At 42.9% G+C, this 21,038-nt stretch overlaps 1 protein-coding gene across 1 annotated transcript in view; it reads left to right on the top strand.

The window, feature by feature from the left end:
• CARMIL3 (capping protein regulator and myosin 1 linker 3) overlaps window positions 1-21,038 on the top strand; it is a 1,161,278-nt gene that overhangs the window by 980,434 nt on the left and 159,806 nt on the right. Inside the window, exon 34 of the mRNA XM_086923677.1 lies at window positions 12,872-13,003. Coding sequence (XP_086779803.1) covers window positions 12,872-13,003 — 132 coding nt within the window. The remainder of the gene's footprint in view (window positions 1-12,871; window positions 13,004-21,038) is intronic.

Below are 21,038 nucleotides of genomic sequence, written 5' to 3'. Positions count from 1 at the left end.
ACACGGCCTCCGTGGTGTTCCTGGGTACTTACCTCGGGTGGTTCCTTTAGTCCCCAGCACTTCTACGTCTTCTGGGTATTGTCTTGACTTGAGTCGTGGTCTGCATTCCACTATTTTAGTATTCGGTTTGGTCTCCTCCTGGCGACCACTATGTATTCGTGCTACTTACCTGTCTTCTCTGCAAAGTATAATGTGCACAGTGTATATTTCTGGGTAGGATATATTTGTATGTGTTAGTGAGTGTCTTATAGTAAATACATATTTTTATAAATATGTGGTTCTTTTTTCACTTAATCTATACCTATAAGATTACATTCTGGTAAAACAAGCTTCTTTACACTCCTTCTGGACTACGCCTGAAGGCTACCACTTAGAGAGCTGTCTAAGGTTGTCTAGGACCACTACAATCACCATAAGGGTTGTCTGGATTAGTGCAGGGTGCCCACTTACATAAATGTGTACCATATGCCAAGCCAGTTTCTCCCACCGAACACATGAATTTAGGTTGAATATCATGCTGCCACCTTTGTGAGCAAATTGTTTGTGGAATGTATTTTATGAAATACTGAATGCAGAAATTGACATCTTATTCAGATTATGAGAGCAGGATGTCCCTTGGAGATCAGAGACATTACTTGCATGACAGGAGTTTCTGAATGAATCTAAAAGGTGGCATTGTTCAGATTCGTACTGTTTTAAATGGGTTTAGTGTGTGTCATTTGGTTTATTTTCTAAAGTTTTGAATGCCTTTACTACAGCTGAGGACTTGAACTGTATTCCACTAAGATGCACGAAGGAACTGCGGAACATAATGAGCTTTTTTAATCACAAAAACAGCGCTCAGAGGCACTGGCTGGAAGTTATTTTCATGAGAACTCGCATAGAGTTTAAATTTTATTGCTTCTGACACTGGGAAGCCATAACAATTATCAAATGCTTTATTGCTGAATTGTTCTTTGTGTGTCCGACAAGGTAATTATTTTGCTGCTTAGAAAAGTGCACTGTTTATGTCTACGGTTGTTCAGGTTTAAATAAAGCACCAATATGGCACACTTTCGACTGATGCGTCTCTCTGGTGTTCCAGTGCCCGGGGTGACCTGACTCGAACAGGTCTAATGCCCCTGCCTTCGAGTACCAGTTCACTTTCTTGTAATGAAGTTTGGGGAGGACTTTTGGATATTTCCAGCACTGGCGGTGGCTCTGCTTTTCTACCACCACCAGCGATATGGTAGCTCGCCAGTATATATATGTATATACATATATATATAGCATAAATTGTTGCGCCAAATAATCAAGAACAATTGGCACATTGTAAAAGATGATCCCATCATTGGCAATTCCTTATCTGAGTATCCCGCCATAACATTCAGAAAGTCAACATCGATGGCGGATATTCTAGTCACTAGCAGTCCAGAATGTAAAAACACTACAGACTGGCTTAGTGCAAGGAAAGGGTTTTTCCAATGTATTAGCTGCAAGGCTTGTACATTTGGAACAAATAGAACATCGTATGTAACTGCCTTCAGCCCAAAACCCCAGATGATCAAACAGCATCTAACATGTAGAAGTGAATACGTAGTGTACATTTTAGAGTGTAGCTGCAATCTAGGATATGTGGGAAGCACAAAGTTGCCTGGATATCAAAGAATACTGCAACATATCAGGGCAATAACTAATAGCGACCATAGTTAGAACGTTGGCCCGCCACTTCAAAGAACATCATGGTGGAAAATCCAAAGATCTAAAGTATTACTTAATAGATAGTGTCCCGATTCAAAGAAGGGGAGGTAACAGGGAAGGTGTATTACGTCGCCTTGAGACCCATTACATACTGCTATTAGATAGCAAGCAACCCAATGGGTTGAATATGGGGGAAGACTTATACACATACCTGGATTAGAGGGCAGTATATGGTCTAATGAAATAACCCAAAAGAGATAACATACTACGTAATCATTGTATTAGCCTACATGCACAAGAAATTGTCCGAATACAAAAATGAATAATTGAATGTGAGACATACAGAAACTCGTTATATAAGGTGGATCTGCAAAATATGAAAATCTATGAAATTGGTTAAATATAATTTTAACATGTTGGGAATATTAATTGTTAAAAAAAAATTGTATATTTATATGATCTAACATTAAGTTTTACAATTTTAAATGGACTGGAATTTTTACTGTTTAAACATGAAATTGGTTTTTTAAGCATTTTTTAACTAAGGTGTTTTTTAAACTAATTGTGGGAATCATGTTTTATAACTTGAACCTAGTGAAGTCTTTGTCCATTTGTCCTGTATTCCTATTGGAGTGAAAACTGCAGACAGATATAAAATTTAATATGAAAAGAAAGGGAAAAAATATGCAACCGCACAATGGCAATATCAAAATATAATTTAGTCACACTTGCACTTTATTATTTATAGCACTCGTAAGCACTTTTAGGTGTAATACACTGAGAAGGCGATTCATGGGTCGTTCCTGGGGGGAAGCACAATACTAAAAGGTTTAGAAGAGAATTTAACACATGTGAACAAAATTATAACACAGTAGTTGCAATCGATAAGTGAGAATGTATGATCGGGCAATAAGGGTGTAAATACATCCATACATATAAGGCACTATTTTAAATGTATGTATTTATACAAATCATTGCAAAAATAGAAAAATGTATTTCACATGTATTATTTATTGCTTCCAAAGTATGAAATGTTTTTATTGTTGTAAATAACTATTTAACATTAGGATTGCACAATGTATTTTACATATAATTACAAAGCTGGAAAGGAGTTGTTAGAATGACAGAGAAAAAAAGAGAGACTCCGATAAATGTGTAAATAACTCTTCTATTTTTATTAATGGGCACTTGCACTTTAAAAGGAAATGTGCTTCACTGACGTGTTGTCATGTGATCAAGGTAGGGATCTGCCGAAACGCGTCGTGAAGACTGGTGAAAATAAACTAAAACTGCACCGAGATGGGTCTGCCTCGTTTTCTTTTCTAACCCGGCTGGAGTTGGTGGCTGAAGCAAGCAACATTGGAGATATATATATATATATATATATGGGTACGGCAACAGATTTTATTCACAGCCTACGGCAAAGATGACAGACGCGTTTCAGACAACAGTCCTTCCTCAGTGTCCTATACAAAAAACAAACAGTCTCACCACTTCCACCGACTATGAGGCGAACAGAGACAACACGAATCCTCCAGGTATAGGTACTGTTGTTATTTATTTAAGAGCTACAATCTAACGCGTTGCGGACAAGAATGTCCTTGCTCACAGATAGCCAGATAAAGCCCGTCGTGTTTTTAAAATATGCTGTGTGCTCACCACGTGATAAAATGACATAGACAAAATACTATACATATTTCAATGTGAAAGAATCAGGTCAGTCTGTTTTTCAATAATAAATAAAACTTGATATCATAAATTTTGCTCACATACTGGGTCATGTGCAAATATCTCGAAATAATATGTAAACATACACCACAGTACAATTCAATCATCTCTTCACAAAATTGTCTAATCTGTAGTAAAGTCGTATTCAGGAAAGCGTTTGCCAAATTCATTTGCTGCAAAAATGCTTTTAATAAAAAAGGGCAAAAACCGCAATTCTCTGTAAACATTGACTTGTGTGCAAACATAGCAATCAATATCAGTAACTGAGTGCAAATATTGCATTTTTTGTAAACTTTGACCCATATGCAAACATTGCCATCGATATCAGAAGATCATATCTCAAATTCATTTGCTGCATAAATGCTTGATAATAATTAAGTGCAAATACCACAACTTTATGTAAATATTATCACATGTGCAAACATTGCAATTCATTTGTACAGATAAATTAGTCGAAATAAAAAATAACTAGCTCCTAAACCTTCCTAAAATCATATGTTTTACAGGAATAACCTGACTGACGCTAGAGCACCAACGCTTTCTGTATATCTGATATCTTCATGTTGAATGGTGTATCCTTCTAATATCACGCTACAGTCGCTAGGATATAATATTAAATATGACTTGACCAGAATTAAATATTCCACCTAACAAATATTGATAAATAAAGTACTAGTGCTAAATCAGGTGAAACCTGCGTGGAAAAATGAGAATGGAATGTATATTTAAAAACAATCATGCTGCATGGAGGCCTAACTCCCTTAGATGGAATGCCAATCTTACCTCAAAAAATGTCCAGTATCTAAATTCAGTATGGCCCTAGTTTTATTCATTATAGGAAGTGATATAAGTCTTCCATATTGTTTAAACCATTCTGGAATTTTCTTTCCAATTCAAGTATCATTCTAGATTCCATCCTTCTCAACACCTCCTCTGCGAGGTTTGGAAATAGCTGTTATAACAAAATATTTCAAACATTGTTGTATTTTTGCTTAAAATGTCTGGCTACTAGATACAAGCTATATATATATATATATATATATATATATATATATATATATATATATATATATATATATATATATATATATATATATATATATATATATGTATATTTCTACGAGCTATATTGTGAATAACGATAGCTCGTATCTATATATATATATATATATATATATATATATGTGTGTATATATGTGTATATATATATGTATATATATGTATGTATATATATATATATATATATATATATATATATATATATATATATATATATATATATATATATATATATATATATATATATATATATATATATATATATATATATATATATATATATATATATATATATTGCTGCTCCTTTTCCTCTGAATTTCCCAAAGAAAACAAGAACTCGCGGGAGGAGGGTCCAACAGAGTTTTTATTTCTGACCCTTTGGTGCTCAGAGGGTCAGAAATAAAAACTCTGTTGGACCCTCCTCCCGCGAGTGCTTGTTTTCTTTGGGAAATTCAGAGGAAAAGGAGCAGCAATACTAGCGAGGTTCGCCCCTCGCAACAATGCACCCATGCTAGAGTGCGCGACTTGGCGGAAAGAGGCAGCAAAAATATATATATATACAACCGAACACTTTCCCAGTGAAGAAAAGGAATCCGGGCCACTTTGAGGTGCAAAAGCGTGTTTATTTTCAACGGCTCTCTCGGCGCGTTTCGCAGGATTGACCTGCTTTCTCACGAGACCGAACCAACATCAAAGTAAGTAATATATACAGTCACGTGGTATTACGTCATACCAACATAATGGAAAACAGACTTAGTGGTCTACCTGCGGGCTGAGTTCGAGTCATATGTAAACATTTAAAATACATTTAACAGAACATTTTCAAACCATATTGTTGTTCTCATAATGCGTTAGTGAAATAATTGTAAACAATCCTCTTGGGCTCAGCTAAGCCACTGGGAGTTAAATGTTGCGATGTTACGTGTCAATCAATTATATTAGTGCGCCCAATGGACCAAAAGGACAAATACACTACAATTTGCAAGTCTGTTAAGTGCCCAACATTACAAGGGGTATGTAGCGGACGGGCACAGGGCATGGCACTTTAAAATTCAGCAGTGCCACATGTGGCATTTCAATGAAATCAATTCTTTAACCACAATTAAATTGGATAGTGCCCAAGTGGGCCTAGATTTCATCAACAATGTCGCCTCGAGTCAGACGTGTAGTTCTGAATTGTCCATGATTCCCTTTCCACACAGGCGCAAAGGTTGAATACACAATGGATACCCCCCAAGTGGGCAAAAATTAAATCAAAGCACTGCCGTCCCAGGGCAGTCCAGACATTCAGTTCTGTCATTTGTGCAGGTGCTCATAAACACTCCGAACAAAATCCCATAAGCGGTCACCACCAGTATCTGTGAACATAAAAAATAGACAATAAGTGACTGTAAGGTGCAAGTGAACGGTTCAGTGATACGAACAACACTTAAAACTTTAAAAGCGGCAGGTAACTACACAGACAATCTGGGATACTAACCTAGATGTACACTTAGTTCTTCATGTAAGTTGTGGCCCCCAGGTTGGGTTGTTCTGTATTTAATAATGAGTCTTGACTCAAGTCTCCGCATTTCCTTGATTCTGTCTCCCCCTCTTTCCCTGAGGGGAACTGCTTCCAGGACGCAAAAGGAAAGCAGGTTAGCATTCCCTTTGTGGTGCATTGTAAGTGCCTAGCAATTGGGTATTGTTTATCCCCATTCGTGATTGCTCGCATATGCTCAAGCACTCTCTTCTTGGCGGGGTGTATTGTACTGCCAATGTAGTATAGCTGGCATGGACATTTTAAGGCATATATTACATGGTCAGTCAGACATGTAACATGTTTGATGATCTTGAACCTCTCCGTATCTTTAGAAAGTTGTACTTCCTTGGTATTTTTACTGTTGCGACAGGCTTTACATCTGCCACAAATGTAAAAACCTTGTACAGGGTTTCTCTGTCGCACTGTTTTGGTTATCAGAGTGGAGCATATGAGATCCTTCAAAGATTTGGGTCTTCGAAAGGTCATTTGTGGATGCTCTGCAATCACGGGTGCTAGGTCTTTGTCAAGTTTAAGAACATTCCAGTATTTATTCAAAGCTTTTCTTACTTCCCTGTTTTCAGAGTGGTAATCGGTTATGAATCTGTTGATGGCACCGACAGGTGACTGTCGTTCCTTCCCCTTTTCCTTTGGTTTGAGTAGACTGGATCTTTCCCTCTCTTTTACTTTCTTGAGAGCATTGGATATACACTTCCGGCTGTAGCCTCTTTCTTTGAAGCGTTCACTCATAATGAGTGTCTCGTGTTTGAAATTAGCCTCGTCTGAGCAGTTGCGCTTGGCTCTCAAGAATTCTCCCAATGGGATAGAGTCAACCTTCACATCCAAAAACTCGATGGATATATATATATATATATATATATATATATATATATATATATATATATATATATATATATATATATATATATAAACTCGATGGATATATATATATATTCACTGAAAAACCATAGGTTAGAGACCATATATAGTTAGCTGGACATTTTATTGACATAAAACCAATGAAATTCCATATATAGTTAGTTGCACTAACTATATATCGCGCACCCGCAATCCACTGCTGATGATGTCACATATTACATCATTCATGACATGGTCAGTGACATCACTGATGACATCACTGATGACATCTCAAATGACATCACTGATGACATCACTGATGACATCACTGATGACATCTCAAATGACATCATCTAGTGTCTGTGTGTTTTTGTAAAGTTTAAATATGTTTTACATATTGAAGAATGAGTGGATGTATGGAAGACTGAGTGTGTGTGTGGCTGGCTGGGAGGTGTGTGACTCTGTGCATATCAATGTGTACTTGTATCAGTGATTGTATAAGAGAGTAAATATGTGTTAGTATATGTGTGAAAAGTATGGTGTTCTGTGTTTAACTGTATAGATGAGGAAATCGAAGTGTGATTGATTCTTCACAGGACTGACTAGGTGTATGAGTGCATATGATAGTGTTGTAATAATGAGTGACTGTATGTATGAGTGATTGTATGGGTGAATGAGTGAATGTGTGTGTAGACGTAGGAATCAGTGAGTGCGTATGTAGTAACTGGTATTGGTGTGTCATGATGTCATCAGTGATGTCATTTGAGATGTCATCAGTGATGTCATTTGAGATGTCATCAGTGATGTCATCAGTGATGTCATCAGTGATGTCACTGAAGTATGGTGTTCGGTGTTTAACTGTATAGATGAGGAAATGGAAGTGTGATTGATTCTTTACAGGACTGACTAGGTGTGTGAGTAACTCCATGGATGAGTGGCAGTGTGTGAGTGTCTGCATAGGTGTATGAGTGCATATGATAGTGTTGTAATAATGAGTGACTGTATGTATGAGTGATTGTATGGGTGAATGAGTGAATGTGTGTGTAGACGTAGGAATCAGTGAGTGCGTATGTAGTAACTGGTATTGGTGTGTCATGATGTCATCAGTGATGTCATTTGAGATGTCATCAGTGATGTCATCAGTGATGTCATTTGAGATGTCATCAGTGATGTCATCAGTGATGTCACTGACCATGTCATGAATGATGTAATATGTGACATCATCAGCAGTGGATTGCGGGTGCGCGATATATAGTTAGTGCAACTAACTATATATGGAATTTCATTGGTTTTATGTCAATAAAATGTCCAGCTAACTATATATGGTCTCTAACCTATGGTTTTTCAGTGAATTTTCAAGGTTTTGTAAATGCAAATTCCTAACTATATATGGTCTATAACCTATGGTTTTTTCAGTGAATTTCATTGGTTTTTTAAAAGCTAATATCTATAGCTGTAAAATATATTCTTTATTACGTGACGTATCACGTAGCCACGTGAGACGCCTCATGGCGCGTCGCATAACCGTGACGTATCGGCTCTGCAGCGCAAACAAAACCCATAACGTAAGCGTGCCGGAGCACGCTTACAGATATATATATATATTTTTTAACCTTAATTAGACAAAATCCACACGTGCACATATCTTGAGGCATTGCAAAGGCACATCAAACAAACAGTCCCTACAATTTTGCCAAGTTTGCTGGAAATCTATTCCCTTAATTTTTTTTTTACTGTTTCTCTTGGTTTTCCCCTTGTTACGCTTACCGGGACGCTACCCGGTACGCGAACCGGACGCTCCAAAAACACAAGATGGCGGACTCCCGTTACGCTGCCGGTTAGCTGCCCGGTTCGCGTACCGGGAAGCGCCTCTACCGCGAAAAATCGCGGGGGACTTTAATATCCCCCTCATCAATCCTAGGGGGTCAGGAGGGGTTTACCTTGCCCCCTTTCCTTCATCTCCCCCTTCTTTTTTCACCACATCTTGTCTCTCGAACCTACCGAGAGACAAGATGGCGGCCGCTCCGGACTGTTTACAATGTTGACAGCTACGCTGCCGGTTAGCTGCCGGTTAGCTGCCCGGTGAGCTGCCCGGTGAGCTGCCCGGTGAGCTGCCCGGTTCGCGTACCGGTTCGCGTACCGGGACGCGCCTCTACGGCGTAAAATCGCACCACATCTTGTCTCTCGATCGTACCGAGAGACAAGATGGCGGCCGCTCCGGACTGTTTAGAATGTTGACAGACACCGGAGAGCCAATCAGCTTCGCTTCGCGAAGTTCCGTTACGCGTCAGGTACGCGAACCGGGGCGCTAACCAGACCGCTGTCAAAGATATATATATTTTTTTAAACGTTCATGTCTCAAAATCCACTGGAGCACATATATTGAGACATAGCAAAGGCACGTCGGGCAAACCATATCTACAATTTTGCCAAGTTTCATGTAAATCTATTCAGCCGTTCGAGCTAAAAGTGAGTCCAACCGCCCTATGGAAAAATGAATGGGAAAAACGCGTTTTGGGACCCCCCTTTTTTCTCGGCCCCCCTTGACGAACCCCCCCCCCCAAAATTTTCAGGGGCTGCTCAGAAACAAAATGTGCAATTTTCCTGAAAATTTCAGCCAATTCCGTCCACAAACGCCAAAGTTATTAGACATAGAATTTTCAGAAATCCCATAGAGAAAAAATCCTAACTATATATACCCACTGGCTATCGCCAGTAGGTAATATACATATATAAACATATATAATCTGCATATCTATATAAATATAAATGCATGCATACATATACATATATGCATACATATGCATGTTATTTACATGAAAGTTTTAAAAACACTAATAAAAGCAAAGCTAAAAAGCCACCTCATTACAAACAGAATGGCTTTAACTTAAACGAGGGCGAGATCTATTGCATTTTCAATGCTTGTTTACTTTGGTTCTACCAAGAAGGCATTCAGATGTGTCACACATTTGCCATAAATTCTGAATGTTAGCACTCTAGTTGCTCATTAGATCACTGTAGTAAAGCTAGTGCTCACCAGGGAAGTCTGCTGCTAATCATGGTTTGCAGCCATTTTCCCGCATTTTTTATCCCGCAGACTTTCAGTCCGCATACCATTATCCCGCAAGGTCATTGACCTCGCATACCATTATCCCGCATTGTTTCAAAACGCATGTGCATTTATCGCGCATGCCTTTACAAAGAATTACGTTTTAAAGGCATGTATGGTAAATGCATTTGCGTTGTGAAAACCACGATGATGAGAGAGGTAAGTGGGTTTGTGTTAATTTTTTCGTGGGTTAGTGATTGTGTAGTGTAGTGTAGTGTTGTGTAGTGTAGTGTTGTGTTAGTGTAGTGTAGAGTTGTGGTGGTTGTTTAGTGTAGGGTCATGCTGGGGGTAGTGTTTTAGGGTTTAGGGTTGTGTTGTAGTGTTTGCGTAGTGTAGGTTCATGCTGGGGGTAGTGTTTTAGGGTTTAGGGTAGTGTTGTAGTGTTTGCATAGTGTAGGGTCATGCTGGGGGTAGTGTTTTAGGGTTTAGGGTTGTGTTGTAGTGTTTGCGTAGTGTAGGGTCATGCTGGGGCTAGTGTTTTAGGGTTTAGGGTAGTGTTGTAGTGTTTGCGTAGTGTAGGGTCATGCTGGGCGTAGTGTTTTAGGGTTTAGGATAGTGTTGTAGTGTCATGCTGGGGGTAGTGTTTTAGGGTTTTGGGTAGTGTTGTAGTGTTTGCGTAGTGTAGGGTCATGCTGGGGTGTAGTATTTTAGGGTTTAGGGTAGTGTTGTAGTGTTTGCGTAGTGTAGGGTCATGCTGGGGGTAGTGTTTTAGGGTTTTGGGTAGTGTTGTAGTGTTTGCGTAGTGTAGGGTCATGCTGGGGGTAGTGTTTTAGGGTTTTGGGTAGTGTTGTAGTGTTTGCGTAGTGTAGGGTCATGCTGGGGGTAGTGTTTTAGGGTTTACGGTAGTGTTGTAGTGTTTGCGTAGTGTAGGGTCATGCTGGGAGTAGTGTTTTAGGGTTTAGGGTAGTGTTGTAGTGTTTGCGTAGTGTAGGGTCATGCTGGGGTGTAGTGTTTTAGGGTTTTGGGTAGTGTTGTAGTGTTTGCGTAGCGTAGGGTCATGCAGGGGGTAGTGTTTTAGGGTTTACGGTAGTGTTGTAGTGTTTGCGTAGTGTAGGGTCATGCTGGGGGTAGTGTTTTAGGGTTTAGGGTTGTGTTGTAGTGTTTGCGTAGTGTAGGGTCATGCTGGGGGTAGTGTTTTAGGGTTTAGGGTTGTGTTGTAGTGTTTGTGTAGTGTAGGGTCATGCTGGGGGTAGGGTTTTAGGGTTTAGGGTAGTGTTGTAGTGTTTGCGTAGTGTAGGGTCATGCTGGGGTGTAGTGTTTTAGGGTTTTGGGTAGTGTTGTAGTGTTTGCGTAGTGTAGGGTCATGCTGGGGGTAGTGTTTTAGGGTTTAGGGTAGTGTTGTACTGTTTGTGTAGTGTAGGGTCATGCTGGGGGTAGTGTTTTAGGGTTTAGGGTAGTTTAGTTGTTTAGTGTATGCTAAAGGCATATTCGTTCTAAAAGTTTTCGTTATTTTAATTTGCGGCCTAATAGTACATGCAGGATTTCGTCATATATTCGCTAATCATACTTTCTATGGCAAAATGAACCCCCTCATTTTGTTCCTTTTTAAATTAAATGTTTTAAGAGTTACCACTTTATTCCAATCAAGATGGCTTCAGGTGTGCCATACCTTTGTAATAAGTAGGACTGTTAGCACTCTAGTTGTTCTTTAGAACACTCTGGGACATTCTGTCATTGGGCTATAGTTGGGCTACATCTGGCTGATATTTGGGCTACATTTGTTTTTTCTGTCTCTGGTGGCCATCTTTGGGCTACATTGGGCTACATTGGGCTACATTTGGGCTCCAACATATATATAGCCCAATGTAGCCCAATATATATTTTTCAAAGTTAATTTTTGTAAAAACCACTGGAGCCTATATCTTGAGACATAGCAAAGGCACATCGGGCGACCAGTCCCTACAATTTTGCCAAGTTTGGTGTAAATCCATTCAGCCGTTCAGGCTAAAAGTGAGGCCAACCGCCCCTATGGAAAATTGCATGGGAAAAACACGTTTTGGGACCCCCCTTTTTTCTCGGCCCCCCCTTGACGAAACCCCCCCCAAATTTTCAGGGGCTGCTCAGAAACAAAATGTTCCATTTTCCTGAAAGTTTCAGCCAATTCTGTCCTTAAACGCCAAAGTTATTCGACATAGAATTTTCAAAAATCCCATAGGAAAAAAATCCTAACTATATATACCTACTGGCTATCGCCAGTAGGTAATATATATATATATATATATATATATATCTATATATATATATATATATATATATATATATTTTGAGGGTTTCCAGACATTGTGTCTTCTAGGAATCCTCACCCAAGAGGCAAGTCCCCCAGAAAAACTCCAGCATTTAAATCATTCCTGTTTCAATTTGATATGCATGATTTCCAAAGAAATGGTCTTCAGAAGCTTTGAGTATCTGGCCTGTACCCATTCAAGAGAATGCTCACCAACATTGTCTCCACCTCAGGGACAGTGCATGAAATTCCTTTCATCTCTTTGTTGTCTCGGACTTTGAGCTGCTACTTTGGAAAAAGCCTTGTGTGGCAACCACAGCCGAAATGGTCATTTAGCTTATTAGCTACCTACTGGGAAGGAGGATATTGAGCTGGAGCCATTGGAGGCTGGGTTTTGAAGGCGCAGGAGTGCTGCTCGCATCTCTTTCACTCTCTCTATGTCCACAGAGAAAGAGATAGAGGGCAGTAAGAGAGATAGATGGAGGAGAATGAAAGAAAGCCGAAGTAGAGAGGGAGAATGGAGAGGGGTGAACGAGAAGGAGAAAAAGAATGATGGATGGATGCAAAGATAGAGGGGGTGAGGAAGTGAGCGGTGCTGGTTTGAGCTTTTTTTTTGCCTGGTCGGCTTTGATTTATTAGTTCGGCCTTGGTGGTAACCACTCAGTGTCAACTACTAAACGCATTTATATTGCAGACATATGATCCTCCACCAGACAGTGAACTTCCAGAAGAGAAATTGAAACTCATGCAGCCGGCCCGAGTTCAGGGGATCGCACTTCCTGGAATGGGTGGAAGCAGAGGCCAAAGTTTTGATGGCAAGAAAGAGGTAAGAATATAACAAATTAAGATGCAATGATACATCGTGGATGGAATGTAAAATTGGAGAGTGTTTGTAGGTATGCTCCAGTGCTCTTAGGTGTGGCTTCTACTCTTGTTCACAACTTGTTAGAACCCCATATATCCTTGGATTTGCTAAATACTATTTTTATCAAGTTTGTTAAACCAAAAGTATGTGCCAAGGATCCTGTGTATATAGTTCTTCAAAAGTCTAATGTCATAAAAACTCTTCTTTGGAGTACATTTGAAACAGGAAGCCATCCACTAAGAGCCAAACTTAATGGTGTGCCATTTTTCCTTTTCTGTTTTTAATAAACTTAACCTCTTGCATGCTCATGACGAGCTGAGCTTGTCATGAGCCACGGTGCTCCGGTGCTCATGACGAGCTGAGCTTGTCATGGCCCGTGGAACGCTCAGGTGCGGGGAGAATTCCCCCGCTGTGCTGAACTTTCCACGGAGCCAATGCACCTGTGACGAGCTGAGCTCGTCATGAGCACAGGAGCGCCGTAGCTCATGACGAGCTCAGCTCGTCATGAGCATGCGGGCACTGTGCACGCCCCCTCCGCCCCCCCAGCCCAGCGGGGGAATAACCCCCTCAGCGAAGGGGTTAACAAGGTATAACCAAAGATTCCTCACCTTAGAATAATCCCCAGTTGTCAGAATGGACCCAGAATATTTTTTGTGGTCAGTACCCCTGTCTGCCGGTAGGTGGCCTTGTTTGGCACCACATGGCATCGTGAGCATCGTCCAAGCCAGAAGTGACGTGCGTGGTGCATGTTGGTGCCACCCTAGCGCGCCAGTCAGCACAGATCCGGAGAAGAGCTGCCTACAGTGTTTTTTGACTGACTCTGTCTCGACTTTTTATCTACTAATTTTTTGAGACTTAGCTTTCTCGCATGTCAGGGATGTCCACAAGGAAAAATGTCGGTGACGGACCCCCACCTCATCTGTCATTGGTGCCTCAAGTGTGACCATGACGCCAAGACCTGCGCCAATTGTCGTGTCATGCACCCCAAAGCCTTAAGGGAGAGGTCCCTCAAGCTCCCTGCTGCTCAACGCTAACACAGTCTCGATCCTGGTTGAAGTGATTGTCCCAGGATTGGTCACGGAGTCACTCCAAGCGATCATTGTTCAGGTAAGTCCCATATACGGTATAAGAGTATGTAATCAAAGAAGTCTTCGAATTTGCCTCTTCTGTCGAAGTTATCCGATGAGCCGGGGGAGCGTCGGTATTAGAGTCCTGGCTCCACGGTTGAGCCTGCACCTGGGCTGTGTCTGCGCCTCCCCAAGTTTCCTGGTGCTGAAGCAGCCCCTACACAACTTCGTGAATTTTGCCCCAATGGGTCAGGAGGGGCCACTACTGGACTTCCACAGGTGGGTTCGCCCCTGGCGCCAGTTGGGCCCTTTGATAGATCTCGAGCAACGCCGGTCGAGCCACCTCGACCTTTCCCAGCACCGACTTCATTGCTGACACCCCCGGCACCGCCAGTACCCACCAACGACGCAGTCCTCATACCCATCCCCGACTCGGACACAGACATCATCCGACTCCAACTGGAAGCAGACCACCCAGGTCAGTGCCTGCGCCCTATTCCTTTGTGCTAGGATTTGGAGATGATTGGGAGGGGCCACTGGAGACTGATAAATCCCAACCCCTAAATATCACTGAGGCCACCTGGTATGAGGATCTAGCGGTTTGCCAGTGGACTGGACACCTCTCCAGAAACTGGATTGGTTTCTCCTATTACTGTGGCTACAGAGGAGGAAGCCTCTTTCGCTATGGTATTGTGCTGGCTGCTTGAGGGCCTTGACCTTCAGTTGTCCATTGTGGCTGTCAAGAAGGATGTCTTTATGGAGATGCTTCAGCCAGGATTTCTCCTGTTTAACAAAGACCTCACTGATGTCCTACTCTGGGCCTGGTCCAAGCCCTGCACAGGGATTCCTGTGAATAATATCACAATCAAAGGGGAATAAATCACATATTGCAATATTCCAGAGTCTCAACCACCCTTTCTTAATATGCGTTGAGGTCACCTACTTTGTTGACCCAGGCACTGCAAGAGGTCCTCACAGAGTTCTTCATGTGAACCCCCTAAAGCCTTTTATTGACAGGGCTGACATGAGCTTGTTCATGGCAACTGATGAGGGACAGGAGGAAGAGAGTGACCCTCTCCCTGATCTCCTCACTCAGGACCATGTTGATGGGTCAGTTGATGGAGTAGCCTTGTGGCAGGCCGCCTCACTGACCAGCAACAAGCTTATTGTAGGCACGTCCTCAATCAGTTTCCCAACTTGTTGTCTCTGACTCTTAGTCAAACGACCTGGTATACCCATGACGTGGACACAGGTGGCAGTCTGCCTGTGAAGAGTAAAATCTATAGACAGCCTGACCATGTCAGAGACTGCATCATGACTGAAGTCCAAAAGATGCTGGAGTTAGGGGTCATTGAACCTTCAGATAGCCCTTGGGCTAGTCCCATAGTCCCTGTGCCAAAGCCTACTACCCAAGATGGTAAGAGAGAGATGAGGTTCTGTGTAGACTATTGAGGTCTCAATGCAGTCACTAGGACTGAAGCCCATCCAATTCCCAGGGCAGATGAACTGATTGATACTCTGGCCTCTGCCAAGTATCTCAGTACATTTGACCTGATTGCTGGTTACTGGCAAATCATAATCTTTGGGGATGCCAAACCAAAGACAGAATTTTCAACCCCTAGAGGGCATTTTCAATTTATTGTATTGCCTTTTGGCTTGAAGAATGCACATGCCACATTTGAGAGGTTAGTTAACAAAGTTCTAACAGGTCTGGAAGCCTACAGTGCAACGTATGCAGATGATATTGCTGTTTTTAGCTCCATCTGGGAGGATCACCTAGTCTACCTCAGGAATGTTCTGGAGGCCCTGCAATAGGCAGGACTCACTTTCCAGGTCACAAAGGGCCAGATAGGGCAGAGCAAAAGTGTGTATTTGAGCCACTTCGTAGGTAAAGGCCAGGTTCAACCACTGGAGAGCAAAATCCAGACCATAATGGATGGGGTTGCTCCCTCTACCCAGACTCGGGTCAGAGCTTACTTGGGCCTGATTGGGTACTACAGGAGGTTTGCTAAAGGCTAGGGATTCATAGTGGCTCCCCTTAATGATCTCGCAGTCAAAAGAATGCCTAAGAAAGTCCAGTGGACAGTTAGATGTCAGAAGGCATGTGATGACCTGAAGAAGGTCATGTACTCTGCTCCCCATCCTGCAAAGTAAGTTCTTATTATTCCAAAATCTTCATTGTCCAGACAGCTGCTTTTGAGATAGGGGTAGGTGCAGTATTATTACAACCTAACAGAGAAGGCCAGGACCAACTATAGCTTTTATAAGCAGACGGTTGATTCCCAGGGAAAAGCATTTGGTCATCTATTGAGTGGGAGGCCTTGCTGTGGACTGGTCCTTGAAGAAGTTGAGGCAATACCTGTTGGGCACTCACTTCATTGTTCAGACAGTCCATAAGCCCCTCTTGTGACTTAAACAAATGAAGGGTGAAAACCTCAAACTTTTGAGGTGGTCCATATCACATTTCTTGTGGGACAAGACTCCAGCCTCAAACCACCTCACTCTTTGACCGTCTGGGCACTTAGACTTTGCTGGACTTCGCCTGGAACCGAGACTGGATCAAGGAAGACTCCTGTTGCTCCTTGTTTCGCTGTTCTGCAAATCTTCTTCATTGTATGTGTCTGTGCTTTTTCCAGGATATGCAACAGACCTGTCATCTTCAATGACACCTGCAGTAATCTCCATTAGAGTGAAGGAGTCACTCCCCTGCATCAGCAGGTACCTCAGCAAAGCTGACCGGTCTTCTGCTCCTGACATACCATAGACTTCATAAGGCTCAGCAACACAAGTGGTGGTTCTGTAACTTCCCCAAGGCCTGGCCTGTCCTCTCTGCAATTTTGAGGCCAGTATCCCTCTTGGAAACTGCTGGGACCAAACCTGTGTGCACCGCGTATTGTTGGCTCTGCACTCCAGAGATCTTTGGGTTACAAGAAGCTCCAGACTCAAGCATCTCTTCCTGCCAAGTACATTATCCTCACTGTATCCTCTGCACCGTGGGCCTTCATTCTTGCCAAGCTACTCAGGGTCCTCTTGTGACTCTGGTGCCTTTGGCCTTAGAGTCCTCCTAAGGGTCTTCTCCTGCTTCAGTGGGCTCCTCTGCTTGCCTGCTCTGACTCTTCTGCTGGTGTTGAGTCCCTTGGCCCTTGCTGGTCCCAACGTTGCTCCTTCTTTGCTTCCCTCACCAGTTGCAGCTGCCAAGGCTTGTTGGTGCTTCTGCCGGACAACGAACCCCTGGTTCTCGACTTCCAACATGGAACAGCTCGTGCATGGCTTCTAGTATTCTTCAACATCGCCTGGTCTTCACAGCTGCAGCGACAAGGTCACCATCAACACTTCAGAACTGTCCGACATCGGTGGGCATTGCTCTTCTGTGCCTCCTGGTCGTCTCTGAGTGGCATAGACTCTGTCTCCTCTGCTTACAGGTTCTTCACTTCAAGAATCCACCATTGGATTCCACCGGCCTCCTCTACAGTCTTCTTCAACGGCATCTCATTGTGGTCTACTGCCGTTTCCGGCATCACTTCGCACCTATGCATCCTGGCTTCCTTGGTGTAGGTATCCTTGTTCCTGGAGTATTCACAGTTGGGGTGACTCTTCAACCTTCTGTCTTCCCCTGGGTTTCTTCAGTGTCAACTGGGAATGGTCCTTCTTCTTCAAAACTGCAACCACAACTTTCCTGTTAACTTCTGTTGGACACACAGCTGTGTTTCCACTCTTCACACAGCCTCTGTGGGGTTCCTGGGTACTTATCTTGGTTCCTTGTGTTCCCAGCTCCTCTAAGTCTCCAGGTCCAAGTCCTTACTTCAGTCGCAGTTTGCATTCCACTTTCTTAATATGTGGTTTGGTTTCTGCCTGGAGACCACTGAATGTTGTGCTACTTACCTTATTGCAATTGAAGTATTACTAATTTGTTAGTGAGTGTTGTGAAATAAATGCACATATTTTAGGAATATGGGGTCAAAGACAAAATGCAAACTCCATGATGGATGTACAATGAGTTTTAATTATCTCATACCCAGCTGAACAACTCTTCTCCATGGTTGTCAATCTTCTACTCTTAAAAGCTACTGCTTTGTCCTATCCTTCTGTATTAAGTTGAGACAGCACTCCACGTATTCCTATATCAGATGCATATGTCTGGCTCGTGAATGGTTTGGAGTAGTCAAGAATTGATGCAGCCACATGGCTTGCTTCAGGTCATCAAAAGCCTTCTGACCGATTACTGTCCACAGAACCGTCTTAGGTATTTACTTGGAGGAAACATTATTAAGGGGTGTCACTATGGACCCATAACCCCTAACAAATCTTCTTTAGTACCCAGTGAGGCCCGAGAAACTCTGATGCGAGTTTGGGTAGTGGGAGCAATCCAGTACATGAGGTTCTGAATTTTTCTCTCAATGGTTGAACTTTGCCTCCACCTACAAGGTGGCCCAAGCACACAATCTTGCTCTGTAATATCTGGCACTTACTGGCCTTAATAGTGAGGACTGCCTTTTGCAGGGCCCCGAGTACATTTCAGAGGTGGACCAGGTGACCCTCCCACGTGGATCTAAAGACAGTTATATCTTCTAGATATGCTGCACTATATGCTTCCAGGCCGGTTTGGACTTTGTTCACCAGCCTCTGAAATGTGGCAAGTGCATTTTTCAAACCAAACGGCATAACAATATATTGATATGGCCCGCTAGGGGTTGAAAATGCTGTCTCTTGCTTAGCATCAGCAGAGAGTCTGATTTGCCAGTAACCAGCAGTTAGGTCAAATGTACTGAGGTACTTGGCAGAGGCCAGAGTTTCAATCAATTCTTCTGCCCTTGAAATTGGATTGGCATCAGTCCTAGTGACTGCATTGAGGCCTTGGTAGTCAACACAAAACCTCATCTCTCTCTCTTACAATCTTGGGTGAGAGTTTTTGGCACTAGGACTACAGGACTAGCCCAAGAAGGCTCAATGACCTCTAATTCCAGCACCATTTGGCCCTCTACCCTCCTGATACAATCTCTGACATGGTCAGGCTGTCTGTAACTTTTACTCTTCCCAGGTAAGTTATCACTTGTGTCAATTTCATGGGTACACCAGGTGGTCTATCTGGGTGCCTAAGTGTCAAATAAAAAAGACCAGTTAACTGACTGAGAACGTGTCTGTAATCAGCTTGCTGTTGATCAGTGAGGCTGTCTGCCAAGACTGCTCCTTCAACTGATCCATCAAGAGGGTTGTGTGAGAGGCGATCAGGGAGAGGGTCACTCTTTTCCTTCTGTCCCTCATCAGTGGCCACGAGCAAGCTCACGTCAGCCATGTCAACTAAAGGTTTCAGGCGGTTCACATGAAGTACCCTGTTGGGACTTCTAGGAGTACCTAGGTCAACTAAGTAGGTGAACTCACCTTTATTTTCAAGTATGGTGTGGGGGAACGCCACTTGTCCTGGAGAGTTGCTGTGGCCACAGGCTCCAATACCCACATTTTCTGTCCTGGCTGGTACACAGTCAGTACAGCATTTTGGTGATTCCAAGTTTTCTGAAGCTCCTGGCTATCCACAAGGTTTTGCTGGCCTTCTTCATGTACTCAGCCATGCGAGAATCCAGGCCGAGTACCAGTAATGTAGCAATGGGGGTGCAGCACGGGTTTTTGGGGCGGTGGGGCCCCTGCGCCCTACCTGCGGCTGTTGCAGGACAGCAAACGCTGGAATTGCCAGCACCCCCCAATTGTTTTTACATGCGGCCACCGAGGGGGCGTCAAATGCAGAGAAGCCACGGGTAGTCAAAGATCTAGCTATGCCGGTGCCTAGTACTAGTCTACTAAGTCCTATTTAGGAAGCTTGAGAGGTTGCTCCCATCATTCTTTAAATAGACATAATACGCCCTAACTCGATGTCCAAACAGAAGTTCAAATGAGCTGTACCCCACTCCCTTCTCAGAAGAGAAGGCAAGGTGGTTAGACATTTCATTTTTTTCTCAGTTTTTCCTGGGAGCCCTATGATCATACCTGATCTTCTCAACAAGCCCATTATCCTGTGGATGGTAGGGTGTGGTGAACTTGTAGTTGATACCACACTCCTTCCACATAGCTCTGATATAGCCAGACATGAAGTCTGTACCTCTATCTGAGAAGACCTCCTTTGGAAACTCAAATCTGGAAAAGATTACAGGGAGAGCCCTAGCCACTGCAGGAGTTGTAGTGGTCCTAAGGGCAATCGTCTCTGGATATTTAGTGGTATGGTCCACCACCACTAGGATAAAACTATGTCCAGATGCTGTTGGAGGGTTAAGGGACCTACCCTCTCAAAGAGAACCCCAACCGCTGGTAGTGGTAATACGGTGGCCTATGTAGTGCAACCTGACTTATCACTGGCTTGGCAGGTGACACAGGAATGGCAAAACTCCTTGGTATCTTCAGACATGTGCGGCCAGTGACAGTGAGGAGCAAGTGTGTCCCGAGTCTAACTTTGCCCAAGATGTCCTGCAAGGGGAATGTCGTGTGCTATGGTCAATAGAAATCCCCTGAAATTCTGAGGTATGACCAACCTCCTAGTAGCACCAGGCTAGGGGTCTCTAATCTCCGAATACAGAAGCCCATCTTCCCAATAAGTCCTATGGGACCCACTGTCATTTCCTGCTTACGCAGCAGCAGCTTGCTGTCTCAGTTATTGAAGAGAGGGGCAGGCCTTTTGCTCTAGACCCAACTCTTCCCTGGAAGGTCCCCATGCACTCAGTAGGTCTGCCGTGTTAGGCACAAGCTCCTCTGGGGCAGTTCCTTCACAGGTACTGAGTTCATCTCCCTCAGGAGACGGATTCTCACTGGAAGTCTGGGAGGAAGATAAATCTTTACCTTCCTTCCCCTTATCTTGCCGGCTGGTTAATTTTTTCAGGCTCCGGGCCTCTTTAGCGTCCTAACTTCTTAGCCTGAACACTAGTAACAGAAAGACAGTGGCTGAA

This window comes from Lissotriton vulgaris, chromosome 5, assembly GCF_964263255.1.
Source record: "Lissotriton vulgaris chromosome 5, aLisVul1.2, whole genome shotgun sequence".
Taxonomy (NCBI): Eukaryota; Metazoa; Chordata; class Amphibia; order Caudata; family Salamandridae; genus Lissotriton; species Lissotriton vulgaris.
Note: the sequence above shows the minus strand (reverse complement) of the source record. Positions and strands in the feature narration are given on the sequence as shown.